This window comes from Rhinoderma darwinii, chromosome 2 (assembly GCF_050947455.1).
Source record: "Rhinoderma darwinii isolate aRhiDar2 chromosome 2, aRhiDar2.hap1, whole genome shotgun sequence".
Taxonomy (NCBI): domain Eukaryota; kingdom Metazoa; phylum Chordata; class Amphibia; order Anura; family Rhinodermatidae; genus Rhinoderma; species Rhinoderma darwinii.
This window is the reverse complement of record NC_134688.1, coordinates 85,084,057-85,098,068: the sequence shown is the minus strand read 5'-3', so window position 1 is coordinate 85,098,068 and position 14,012 is coordinate 85,084,057. Positions and strand designations below refer to the sequence as shown.

General features: G+C 42.1%; 1 protein-coding gene across 2 annotated transcripts in view; it reads left to right on the top strand.

Moving 5' to 3' along the window:
- The window catches only part of ATF7 (activating transcription factor 7), an 87,907-nt gene that overhangs the window by 63,372 nt on the left and 10,523 nt on the right, over positions 1–14,012 (top strand). For both annotated transcript variants that reach the window (XM_075851869.1, XM_075851870.1), the window contains exons 3-11: positions 6,911–7,007; positions 7,592–7,713; positions 8,915–9,037; positions 10,637–10,791; positions 11,382–11,481; positions 11,566–11,682; positions 12,347–12,478; positions 13,109–13,306; positions 13,408–13,516. In XM_075851869.1, coding sequence (XP_075707984.1) covers positions 6,911–7,007; positions 7,592–7,713; positions 8,915–9,037; positions 10,637–10,791; positions 11,382–11,481; positions 11,566–11,682; positions 12,347–12,478; positions 13,109–13,306; positions 13,408–13,516 — 1,153 coding nt within the window. The remainder of the gene's footprint in view (positions 1–6,910; positions 7,008–7,591; positions 7,714–8,914; positions 9,038–10,636; positions 10,792–11,381; positions 11,482–11,565; positions 11,683–12,346; positions 12,479–13,108; positions 13,307–13,407; positions 13,517–14,012) is intronic.

Sequence of the window (14,012 nt, the reverse complement as noted above, 5' to 3'; positions counted from 1 at the left end):
TTCATTTATGGTTTTTGTTATCATTTTGACTGCACAGTTTTTTCACAGCACCTATTTGAATTGGGCTGTGAAATGAAAAAAATGATATTTTTTCCAATAAGATGTCATTTTTGATCAAAATTTCTTATTTTCACAAGGAACAACATACCCCATTTTGTTGCCCAATTTGTCCTTAGTGCGGCAATACCCCATTTGTGGTGATAAACTGCCGTTTGGGCCCATGGGAGGGCTCAGAAGGAAAGGAACGCTATGTGTTTGTTGGAGTCCAGATTTTGCTGGATTGGTTTTCGGGTGCCATGTCGCATTTGCAGAGCCCCAGAGGTATCAAAGCAATGGAAACCCACCAGAAGTGACCCCATTTTGGAAACTACACCCCTCAAGGAATTCATTTATGGTTTTTGTTATCATTTTGACCGCACAGTTTTTTCACAGCACCTATTTGAATTGGGCTGTGAAATGAAAAAAATGATATTTTTTCCAATAAGATGTCATTTTTGATCAAAATTTCTTATTTTCACAAGGAACAACATACCCCATTTTGTTGCCCAATTTGTCCTTAGTGCGGCAATACCCCATTTGTGGTGATAAACTGCCGTTTGGGCCCATGGGAGGGCTCAGAAGGAAAGGAACGCTATGTGTTTGTTGGAGTCCAGATTTTGCTGGATTGGTTTTCGGGTGCCATGTCGCATTTGCAGAGCCCCAGAGGTATCAAAGCAATGGAAACCCACCAGAAGTGACCCCATTTTGGAAACTACACCCCTCAAGGAATTCATTTATGGTTTTTGTTATCATTTTGACTGCACAGTTTTTTCACAGCACCTATTTGAATTGGGCTGTGAAATGAAAAAAATGATATTTTTTCCAATAAGATGTCATTTTTGATCAAAATTTCTTATTTTCACAAGGAACAACATACCCCATTTTGTTGCCCAATTTGTCCTTAGTGCGGCAATACCCCATTTGTGGTGATAAACTGCCGTTTGGGCCCATGGGAGGGCTCAGAAGAAAAGGACCACCATTTGGCCTACTGGAGCTTTTCTGGTGCTAAGTCATGTATGCAGAAGCCCCTGAGGTACCAGTACAGTTGAAACCCTCGAGAAGTGACCCCATTTTAAAAACTACACCCCTTAAGACATTCATCTAGAGGTGTAGTAAGCATTTTGACCCCACAGGTACTGTGTAAAAGATAATGCGCAGCAGATGGTGCAGAGTGAGATTTGCAATTTTATATATATATATGGCATGTAAGTGTCCGATATATTGTGCCCAGCATGCGCCACCGGAGATATACACCCCTTAAATTGTAATGTGGGTTCTCCTGGGTACGGCAATACCCTACATGTGGCTGTTATCAGCTGCCTGGGCACACGGCAGGGCTTAGAAGGGAAGGACCACCATTTGGCCTACTGGAGCTTTTCTGGTGCTAAGTCATGTATGCAGAAGCCCCTGAGGTATCAGTACAGTTGAAACCCCCGAGAAGTGACCCCATTTTAAAAACTACACCCCTTAAGACATTCATCTAGAGGTGTAGTAAGCATTTTGACCCCACAGGTACTGTGTAAAAGATAATGCGCAGCAGATGGTGCAGTGTGAGATTTGCAATTTTATATATATATATGCCATTTCAGTGTCCAATATAGTGTGCCCAGCATGCGCCACCGGAGATATACACCCCTTAAATTGTAATGTGGGTTCTCCTGGGTACGGCAATACCCTACATGTGGCTGTTATCAGCTGCCTGGGCATACGGCAGGGCTCAGAAGGGAAAGATGAGGGGGGTAAGCTGTGCGGAGTGCATCAGGGTAAATTAAAAATCAAGGGATGTATGATACATTTTAAAACAATCTTTTATACAGAGCCCTGGTTTTTCGGGACACGTGTCACATTGGTATATTGTGTTCTTCCTTATCCCGCTCTTATAGCAGACTCTGCACCTCTTTTGACTCTTTCCCTTTCCACCGGTTTGGGGAACTTCTCCTGGAAAGTGTTGCCCTGGTACGATGCGTGTGGCCTCGCTTCCAGAAGTACTGGGTGCCCCCCCTTCCTGGTCCCTAAAGATTAGATCTTGAAATTCCAGGAAAGTTCCCCTCTGGCCTGCACATCGACGTAGCACATACGCATTGTACAAAGCCATCTGTATGATGTGCCCGGCCAGCTTCTTATACCACACCGCATGGCGCTGTAGGGCTTCAGGACTTGATTTGACAAATCCATCCCTCCCATGTACCTATTGTAGTCCAGGATGCAGTCTGGTTTGGGGGTGGCCTTTCCTTCATATATCCTAAATCTGTAGATATACCCTGATGCACTCTCGCACAGCTTATACATCTTCACGCCATACCTTGCCCTCTTACCTGGCAGGTACTGGCGGAATTGAACCCTCCCTTTAAAATGTACCAGGGACTCATCAATAGAAAAACACTTCTCGGGGGTGTATGCTTGGGAAAACGGGGCACTGAAACGGTCTAATAGGGGTCTCCGTTTATACAAACGGTCAAAACTGGGGTAATCTCGGGGTGGGCACGGCTCATTATCAGTATAATGTAAGAAGCGAAGTATTGCCTCATTTATTTATTTTTTTAGGTTCCAGTTCATTTCTGAAGTTGCTTTGAGGGGCCCATATATTAGAAACCCCTATCAAACACCCCATTTTAGAAACTAGACCCCTCAAAGTATTCACAACAGCATTTAGAAAGTTTATGAACCCTTTAGGTGTTTCACAGAAATTTAGAGCAAAGTAGAGGTGAAATTTACTCTTTTTATACCATTTTTTTAATAACACAAAATGATTTATCAGAGAAACGCAACTTAATACGTATTGCCCAGATTCTGCAGTTTAGAGAAATATCCCACATGTGGCCCTCGGGCGGTAATGGACTGAAGCACCGGCCTCCGAAGCAAAGGAGCACCTAGCGGATTTTGAGGCCTCTTTTTTATTAGGCACCATGTCCGGTTTGAAGAGGTCTTGTGGCGCCAAAACATTGGAAACCCCCCAAAAGTTACCCCAATTTTGAAACTAGACCCCTTGAGGAATCCATTGTAGTTTTCTTGGGGTGCATGCGGCTTTTTGATCAGTTTTTATTCTATTTTTAGGTGGCGTGGTGACTAATAAACAGCAATTCTACTATTGTTTTTGTATACGTTTTTTTTTACAGCGTTCACCGTGCGCTATAAATGACACATTCACTTTATTCTGCGGGGTGATACGATCACGTCGATACCAGATGTTTATAGTTTTTTTTGATGTCTTATGGCGTTTGCACAATAAAATACGTTTTGTAAACAATCATTCACTTTTTGTGTTACCTTATTCTAAGAGCCAGAACGGTTTTATTTTTCAATCAATAAAGCCGTGCGAGGACTTATTTTTTGCGTAACGAACTGAAGTTTCAATCATTACCATTTTTCGGGACATGCGACTTTTTGATCTCTTTTTATTCCATTTTTTGGGAGGTGAAGTGACCAAACAATTGTGATTGTGGTACGGTTTATTAATATATTTTTTTACGGCGTTCACCGTGCGGGATAAATAACAAAATAATTTTGTAGTTCAGGCCGTTACGGTCGCGGCGATACCAATTATGTATAGTTTATTTGTTTGTTTATATATTTAAATTAATTATAAATGACTGATAAGGGAAAAAGTGGGACTTTTACTTTTATTACTTTTAAAACTTTTATTTTCTTATTTTTACACATCTTTTTTTAACTTTTTTTTTACTTTATTACTTTGTCCCACTAGGGGACTTGAGGGCAGGAGGCTCTGATCGCTATTCTAATACACTGCACTACATGCGTAGTGCAGTGTATTAGAGCTGTCAGCTACTCACTGACAGCAAGCATAGTGGGTCCTGACGTTGTCAGGACCCACTAGGCTTCCGTCTATGGCATAGCCGGACGCCATTGTTTGGTGTCCGGTTGCCATAGTCACCATCGCCGGCCGCTATCGTGTAGCAGGCCGGCGATGGCGGATTAACCCCTAAGAAGCCGCGATCGCTATTGAACGCGGCTTCTGAGGGGTTAATCGGCGGGGGAGCTCCGCGATCGGTCCCGGCACATTGAGCAGTGATAGTCTGCTGTCGGAAACAGCAGCTATCACAGCTCATGAACGCGCACCGCGCGAACGGCGCCGTGTTTACTCCATGACCTACTATTAGGTCACTGAGCGCGAACGCTACAGTTAGCATGACCTAATAGTAGGTCATGGAGCGTTAAGGGGTTAAGGGGTTAATGCCCCCTCCATTTACAGGTCCTGTTCGTTGTCTTGGCTCTATCTCCTAAGGCTATGTTCACACGCGTCACAAAAAAGTCTGAAAATACATGGCTTTTTTTCAAGGGAAAACATCTCCTGATTTTTTTTAATCAAACTAGCGTTTTTCACGGCCATTTTTGGAGCTGTTTTTCTATTGTCAATGAAAAACTGCTGAAGAAGTGACTTGCACTTCTTCTTTTTACGGGGTGTCTTTTTACGCGCCGCATTTTGAAAATGAGCCGTAAAAAACAGCCCCGTCGGAAGAGAACGCCGGATTTCCCATTGAAATCAATGGACAGATGTTTGTAGGCGTTCGGCTTCCGATTTTTCAGCCGTTTTTCGGGACGTTTACAGCCCGAAAAACGGCTGAAAACAGCCCGTGTGAACATACCCTAATACACATTGAATAGTGGACGATGATCCCATATAAAATGCCATCAAGCATTTTCACCCTTTCTCCAGCTGCCCCCCCGTCCTCACGCACAGTATGTGCTCCTTCAGCTGAGAGGAAGCGGAGGAACATGGTTGTGTGATTGTACGTGTGCAGTAATCCCATCGCTCTCATGTTTCTGCCGGCTGTGCGTGCCAGGCCTGGACAAGGTTTCCAGGGGCCTACTTTTCCTGAGGTTGTTTTGGCACTAAAAGCACGGGACTTGAGGGGGTGCGGTGCCCTTTATTCACTTTTCCTGGCTGCAGGAATGCATTTCTCAGCTGTTTGAAGAACTCCCCTCATTCTTTTCTATTCCCACTCCTAATTTATCATTATGACATGGCGGTGTAGCTGCTTTCTGTATCTATGGGTAGTATTACATATGGCTCAACTCCTGTGTGAATAACCTGTCAATTCAAAGCTGGAATAGCAATTCTCCATCACGACATTAGTTCATATCAGATCACTCAAATAGCGTAAAGATTTGCCAAGTTGTTCGCCTGCCGTGAACAGATTTGTAATTCTGTGCTGGTGCAGACATTGCTCCTTTTGGCAACAATTGATCTTAAATTTGGGTCTACTGTGGGTGTTGAAGACTCTTCATTTTTCTTGTAATGTTAATAAGAGATCCTTCATAATAAATAGTCGTTTCTGGGACGGAAATATTCACGGCCTATCCTTGGGATAGCTCATCAATATCTGATTGGTGGGGGTCTCACTCTTGGCACCGATCAGCTGCATGGAGTCAGACCCACACTCATCAGATATTGACGGCCTATTCGAAGATCAGGCTATTAATATCACAGTCCCAGAAAACCCTTTCAATTCATTTTTGTGTATATTGAAAATTTTTGCTTACTCGTGTATGATGATAAGGCTATAATCACACTTGCGTTCGTTTTTTCCATCTGGTTTCCCGTTGCTTTTTGAAGGTCAGAATAGCGTATAATGGTGTAGCAAAGAAAAAATCGTATAGCCGACGAACCTATTAAAAGTCAATGGGAGCAATAAAAACAGATCATAACCGATCATGACGGATCGCTACAGTTCCATCATCTTCGTCATATTTCCTGTAAAAGCCTAAAACATGACGCCAGTATGAACAGAGCCTTATTCTGTTTACATCTGCACTCTTTTCACTCTTTTTTTTTTTTTTTTCGTTATTCTGCTACATCATAGGAACAGAAAAGCGAGAATAACTGAAGGGCCGGATGCGTCAAATGACGGACACCAAATGCGCCTGACAGGACTTATTGTCTTTAATGGGCCCTGTCCGGATTCCATTGTGATTTCCGTCATTTTGCCATACAAAATAGCGCTGAATTCTACGCTATTTTGTACGGCAAAAATATGAATGTGAACAGAGCCTTAGCTGTATGTTTAGTTGGAGTTGCCTGGGGCGTTGTGCAAATAAATCGTAAATTTTACCCCATATGATTACAGCTAATGACATCCGTATTTTATAATGAGACGACCCAAAAAGAGTTAAACAGGGTAGTGAAATTTCTGGGCAAGTGTAGCCTATCGAACATGTACTCTTCTTTTTTTATTATTTTTTTAGTACTTAACATGGCACAGTGGGATGGTACATATGTTGCCACTGCCTTTTTTTTTTTAGCAGTTGGTAATTTAGAAAAATTGGCCCTGATAAATGTTTTCATGTTTAAGAGAGTTCTCCACGATTAGAATAAAGGGCGTTCTTTTGTTTCCAGGAACAGCACCACTTCTGTTCATGGGCTATGTCTGGTATTGCAGCTCAGCACCTTTTGCTTGAAAACCTTTAAGGCTTCATGCACACGACCGCATTGGTTTTACGGTCCGAAATTCCACGGGTCCAGCGTGGTCCATCGGACCGCAAAAAACATTTGTTGTGAATTTGTGTGTCATTAGGACCCACGGATCCACAACAATTCACCAGTATTGGTAAATCTGCAAATCCGGACCCTAAATTGATATGTACTGAGTATTTACGGTCTGGATTTGCGGCTCTTATATAGATCCGTTTAAACTTTGGTCGTGTGCATGGGGCTATAGAAATGAATGGGTCCGCAAAAATGTGAAGAAATTGCCGCCGCAAAAAACATGGTCTTTTTCTGTGCTTTTGGGAGTATTGCTCAATTTTTCTGCCATAGTGATGCCGTACAGTGTTTTTATTTTTTATATATATATATATATATATGTATATATACCTTCTTATGACTATTAATCATGCTTTTTCTTTAATGCAGCGTTTCACAAATGAAGACCATTTGGCCGTACACAAACATAAACATGAGATGACGCTAAAGTTTGGGCCTGCAAGGACGGACTCTGTGATCATCCAAGGTACCGTCATGCACCCGTTTACAGATAATTTACAGGGAAAAACAATAGGCCGCGGTTATCAAAGCTGTCACACAGAAAATCTGTCCTTGTTGCCCATAGCAACCAACGACAGTGCAGCTTTTATTTTTCCAGATCAGTTTGAAGAAATTAAAGCTGAGCTCTGATTGGTTGATATGGGTGCAGGGACAATTTTGACACATATAGTAGTACTATATTTAGGTATGTTATGGACTTGTTGATTATCCGGTTCCCTAATATGGCTGGAAAGGCTATGCTCACATCTGCGTCGGAAGCAACGACGATATGGCAATGCTGGATCAGTCGTTCAGCGGACGAACCCCATTCACTTCTATTTGGTTCCATCTAATTTGACGGCAGGAGTAGCGGTGCTGTAATTCCTCCAGTGGCAGTGTAAACCGAGCACAAGGTTCATCCTCCATGAAAAGCCGTTTCCTAATCTAGAATGAGGCCCCAATGTGAAGTGTCAGTTTTTAGTTTTATTTGGTCCCCGTTGATTATACGCCATCCATGCTCTATGTTTAGTATCATTCATGTATTATTACCAATCTCTCCTGTCTTCATAGATCAGACTCCCACTCCCACGCGGTTTTTGAAGAATTGTGAGGAAGTCGGTCTATTTAATGAGCTAGCCAGCTCTTTTGAACATGAATTTAAGAAAAGAAATGAAGAAGATGATGTCAAAAAGGTTAATCATAAGACAAGTCTTAATCTGAATAAATGTATGCGCTCATAGGAGGGCAACTATTCAGATGTAATGCAGATTTTAAGTATTTTTGAACATTTTAGTTGTAGGCTTGTTAAAAAGCAGGTTAATATGGGCAAAGAGTTTTCCTTTTTAGACCGTTTTGATACGTTGGATCCAAAGGGACAGATTATTTGGCGTGAATACATTGGAAAATAGGGTGTTTGGGCCAAACACATATACATGAATCCCATGGGCCACTTTTTCTGACACGCACAAATGTATACTGGCGCACTGCGTGCAAGAATAAGTAAATCTCTCCCAATGACCCATGGTCATGATCTCCATAGGGAATATTTGCACATTAACAGTTGCTGCCTATGACCCCACTTATTACTACATACTTAGGCCTCATGCACACGAACGTAAAAATGCCCGTAATTACGTGCCCATAGACTTCTATTGGCCACGGGTATGTCCTATTTCAGGCCGTAATAACGGCACGGGCAGGCCCATAGAAGTCTATGGGGCTCCCGTAATTACGGGTGACTACGTGTGTGCACCCATAATTACGGGAGTGTTGCTAGGCGACGTCAGGAGATAGTCACTGTCCAGGGTGCTGAGAGAGTTAACTGATCGGCAGTAACTCTTTCAGCACCCTGGACAGTGACTACCGCTGGAGTTAATAGTATTAAAAGTTAACTTACCCCAAACTCTTCTTTTTTTCTATCCTGCTAGAGAGAAGGGGCTGCCGATTTAGTGCAGAGAAAACGGGGCCGTGAATACTGGTGACATCGGGCACCGGTCCGTAAATACTGGTGGAATACTGTTTAAATACGCGTGACAATGGACCCATATTTACGCCAGTATTTACGGGAGGAAAAAAATACGTTCGTGTGCATGGGGCCTTATCTGTTATAATCTTTATTATGTCAAATTACTGTGATCATTATTCTCTCCAGTTTACTTTTTCTTAATAATTACAGCATTATTTGATGTTATTTTACCTAAATGTGTGTTATGTTTGTGTACAGCTGCAACTTACTTCATTCAGGTTTTTTTAGCATGATAAATTCTCTGGTATTCAACGTTTAAATTATTATATTTATTTTTTTTTTAAATAATAATTTCCATGTGCTGTGAGAAACTGGTTACAGAAGGAGTAGAGAGACCTAGCATGCTGATGCCCTATCTTTGTCTTTAGCGGAGTGCGGGACCACTGGACATGTCTTTACCTTCAACTCCTGATATTAAAATCAAAGAAGAAGAACCCGTAGAAGTGGATTCCTCCGATCCAGACAGTCCTAGATCGATAACCGAGGAAAAGGTAGTGATTGTGAGTTATACATGCCAGGAATGTCAAAGGAAACTTTTTGCAGACCCCTTTTTGCTACATAGGAAGTGCACTTTGAGGTCTTGTAATTGAAGCCTACAGATGAAAGGTGTTTTCTGGGACTGATTTTGAAGCCTTATCCTTAGGAATGGACATCAATATCAGATTGGTGGGAGTTTGATTCTTGTCACCCTCACCGACCAGCTGATTGAAGGGGCTGCAGGACTCTTCATTGTTTACCAGGCACAGCGCCATACATTTTGCAGTGGCTGTGCCTGGTATTGCTACTCTTTGCAGCACAGTCCCATTCTAGTAAATGGGACTGTGCTGCAGTATCCGGAACAACCACTACCAAATCTACGGAGCTGTGCCTGGTAATCAATGAATATGTCATGCTCGTTGCAGGCCCCTTTAATCAGGCAATCGGAGGAGGTGTCGGGAGTGATGGCCAATCCCCAGGATAGGTCATTAATATCAAAGTCCCTGGAAAACCTGTTTAAGGCCTCATGCACATGACGGAGCAGTGTGCACGGAGTCTGTAAAGAGGCACATGGAGACCTTGTAATAGGAAGTTGTAGGCACTCTGCCTTCCGTTGTATGGTGCCTCCGTATGACGCCGTATAAGGCAGATATTTTCCCCTAGAAGCGCAATATAGGATTAGGATTTTCCCAGTCTAATTCATATGGAATATGACAAAAAAAAACTCTATGTCTCTAGATTGGAGACCTATGGAGGTATAGTAGGGCCCTTTAAACATTTAGAGGTGCTTTTTTATGCAGTATGTTAGTTTGTATAAGACAGAACATTCAGTAAATGAGTAGATCCGTTTAATGGGTTATTCTTTCTCCAAACTAAATATATAAATGTACAAGGGTACAGCACAACAATTCTGTGTTTAAGATATCATTTACAAATGCAGAATCTTATTATTCTAAGGTCCGAGGATGCTTTCTTTATGTTAGACAAGAGGTTACTTGAGTATACCTCTACAGATTTTAGGGTGTCTTGATATTATATGAAAAAAATAGATATAAAGCACAATCCGACTTTTCCTGGATGTTTATATACAATGGAAGACCATGTCCCTTAGTAGTAAGTAGGCGCCATAAAGATTAGATAAGACGAAGACTTCACTGGCAAACCAATCGTACGAATGACACCAACAAGGACAAATCAACGTATATTGTTTGGAAGCTGCCCTAGAGGGAACACTGGTAGGAGAATAAATATTTATTTCCGCCCTGCCTCCCCCCAGCTTTTCTGCCAAAAATGAGTGCATTTCGCTGAGCCGTCATATGTCATTGGCTGACAAGCACATGAACACATTATGGCAGCCGATGAAGGAAATAAATCCGGCTCGTCTGACCTTGTTTTTAGCTGATGTGTGGTGGACAGCAGTCATCAGGACCAGTACGGGTTGACCATAACGGCCAACTTTGATCTAATATGTATGTGCGCCTTTAGGAATTGTAATAAGAAAACGTAATAAACCTTGTTGGGTTGCTGGTAATTTGTATCCATGTCATGCAGAATTACTTTGCACATTGTTCATTACTTTGAGTGATGATGTTTACTGTGTCACTCTGGTTAAGGTTCCGCCGAAGCCGCAGGTCAGCTCTACACCCACGCCAACAATAGTACGGCCTGGTTCACTACCCCTCCATATGGGATACGATCCTTTGCACCCTACACTGCCTTCACCTACATCTGTCATCACTCAGGCCCCTCCGTCCAACAGACAGCTAGGGTAAGAAAGCAGTAGTTGCACTTTCATGTCTGTTCTTGGTGTTGGCATAAAATCTCCTAACTTTTCTAACGTGTCAATGTCCACATCTGTCCTTCTTTTCTTTTTCGTTTGCAGCTCTCTGCTCTGTATTACACTTCTTCTAGCCTCCTAATAATTCATTTTCCTGCTTTTGATTTAATATTTGATCATTCTTGGTCATTTTGAGTGCAGCAATGGGTCTTCTGACTTTAGTGTTATTTTAATGCATGCTTTGATGAGTAGAACCCAGTGAATAAGTGGTAAATGTATTGCCTTGATTCCCCATATCATCGGCATCCGTGGTATCTCCCTCCCGGTTCTCGCCATGGTATTATGTGATCCTTGATCACTTGACTTTCGCGCAGACTGCCGATACTGTGGTTCAACACCGTTTGCACCATTTTCAAGATTTGTTTTTTTTTACCATACAGCTATATGGATTGGAAGGCATCACTTGTCCTTAATAAAAACCCTGTGTGGCCAGCATGGTTCATGCATATGTTTTTTAGTCTGTCATTTTCAGTCATGTATGTTTTTTTTGTCTTGTAAGTAATTTTTACTCTGCATTTCAGTTCCCCGGGCAGCTCTCTTTCCCTTATGATGCACCTTGGCAATGGCCACACTGTTCCTTTCCTTCCAGGCCCTCATGTACAGATGCCATCGGTTATATCGGTAAGAGATCTGTCTAGGCTGTTGTAATGGTTATTAAAAAGAATCTGGGTACTACTGACATTTTTTGCTTTTTTTATTACTTAGTTGGCAAGACCTATGAACATGGTGCCCAATATTCCAGGGATTCCTGGGCCCCCAGTTATCGGCGGTGCAGGACATATTTCTCCCTCCGTTCTTTCAGCTCATGCAGAGGCAAAAATGGTGAGTTCCTGGAGAGTACACTGGTGTCAATTGTGGGAGAATTGATTTTTACTATAAATTGTGTTGTAGAGTTTAAGTTGTACAAAGTAAATTGTTATTGGCTTATTAAAAACTTGAATCATTGCAAACAAAACTTTAACATGATCATGCTCCATGGCCTTTGCCCAGCTGATAAGTCCAAAAAATATTTTGTGTTTAGCTTAAATGTTTTGATAGGTGGGGGTCCCACCTACTGGTAATATGGGGGTTTTACCAGGCAATGATCAGCCGTTTCGCCAGGCAATGTGGCCGGCAGGTCCGCGGACTTGCATGTACTTGCCTTTCTCTATTTGACTTTAATTAAGGTTTGAGGGCAACACATCTGGTGAAACGGGATCCTGATAGGATAGAATCTCTGGGACCTACAATTATTAGACATTTTTACCTGTGGATATGATGTAAATGTCTGATTGAGAATACCCCCTTTAAGCCCCTCTTTGTTAGGTAATCCTAATTCTTTAAAAAGACCCGATAAAAGATTTGCTGTTCTACTTTGCTATGATAATGCAGTTCTTGCTTTGAAGACACATATTAATGTACTGTTTTGTTTTTTCCATTTTCATGCTTTTTTTGGACTATTTTGTCATGTTGCAAATAAGTTTCTTTTCTTCATTTATATCCTCAGAGACTTAAAGCCTCCCTTACTCATCAAGTTCCATCTTCGCTCAATGGAGGGATGGCTATGGTGGCATCACGACCAGAACAGAGCCAAATATTGGTTCAACACCCAGATGCACCTTCGCCTGCACAGCCTCAGGTCAGAGGCCAGGAAAAGTATAAGACAATTTCAGCAAACAGTTGGATTATCACAAAAAAAATATTTTCTTCTAATTGAAAGGATTGGGCGTTACGGAAACTGCCGAGTAAAAGCGGCCACCAGTCTCTGTAATCCCATTAATGGCAATGAGGAGAGATTTATTTGCCGCTTGCACTCATTGCAAACGGGACTAAAACCAGCCCATTTTCAGAGTTAGTTGGTGTCCCAGTGGTCGGGCACGTATAGATCAATATTTCATGACCTTCATTTTGATTGGTCGTAAAACTTTGTATTTGTAAAACCTCTTTAAGGCCAGGATCACACACACAGTTTTGATGCCATTTTTGGCTCGGTTTTTTAGCCATAGCCAGAATTGGATACGAAAAGAAGGAAAGGTATATAGAAAAGACTGATGTATCTCTCTTCTTTTGTGTCCACTTCCTGTTTGGCTCAAAAAATGTAGCCAAAAACTGCATCACGGGTGTGATCCTGGTCTTATATTGGAAACGCCAAGATCGTCGTCGTGTACAGTGTTACAATAATCATCATTGTCATTGATTGAAATAGCCTCTTTTAGAATCCATAAATATAATAAATAGTTGATTTGTCTTATTACAATTTTATTTACAGGTATCTCCTGCTCAGCCCACCCCAAGCACTGGGGGTAGGCGACGGAGAGCAACAGATGAGGATCCGGATGAACGTCGGCAGCGCTTCCTTGAGAGAAACAGAGCAGCCGCCTCACGTTGTCGTCAGAAGCGTAAGGTTTGGGTCTGCTCTTTGGAGAAAAAGGCGGAGGAATTGACCACTCATAATGTGCAGCTTAGTGTAAGTTACTGCATCAGGGCACAGGGTGTACTGGAATTAGATGATGATATGTACCCGGTAAACTTGGCTCAAAATCCTTTTGTTTGCGTTTCCACCTGTAGAATGAGGTTACTCTTCTGAGAAATGAAGTAGCCCAATTAAAGCAGTTATTGCTGGCACACAAAGACTGTCCTGTAACTGCGCTGCAAAAGAAAAACCAGGTCTATCTAGGTGAGTAGCACTAACCCAATGGGATTTTAGTTATCAATCTCATCCACAATAGCAATGTGGTCAGTGTCTGTGTCGTTAGATGCTATTTGTTATGTGGCCTGTCCCGTTCTTTTATACTCAACATCTGTATCTCTGAGCGGATATAAAATAAGAGAAAAAAGTCTTTCCATTATATTTTTTCTCCCTTGCTGCAAATGTTATAGAGAATAACAAAAAAAAACAACACACTACTCACCTCGTCAATGCCCTCCCGATCCAACGCAGATGCTGCGGTAGTCGGAGTGGTAATTCTAGTAGTACGGCATGTGATCGCCGAGGCCACTGATTGGCTGCAGCGATCACGTGCAGCCAAGGCAAGTCATCGCTGGCAGCTTATAATCCTAGATCGGCGGCGGGGGATTAAAGAGGTAGTGTGTTTTTGAATCCGTGGCACATTGTTTCCTGTGATTTTTGATTTGTGAATTGGGCATGAAATAGCCTATTCACATGCATTTAA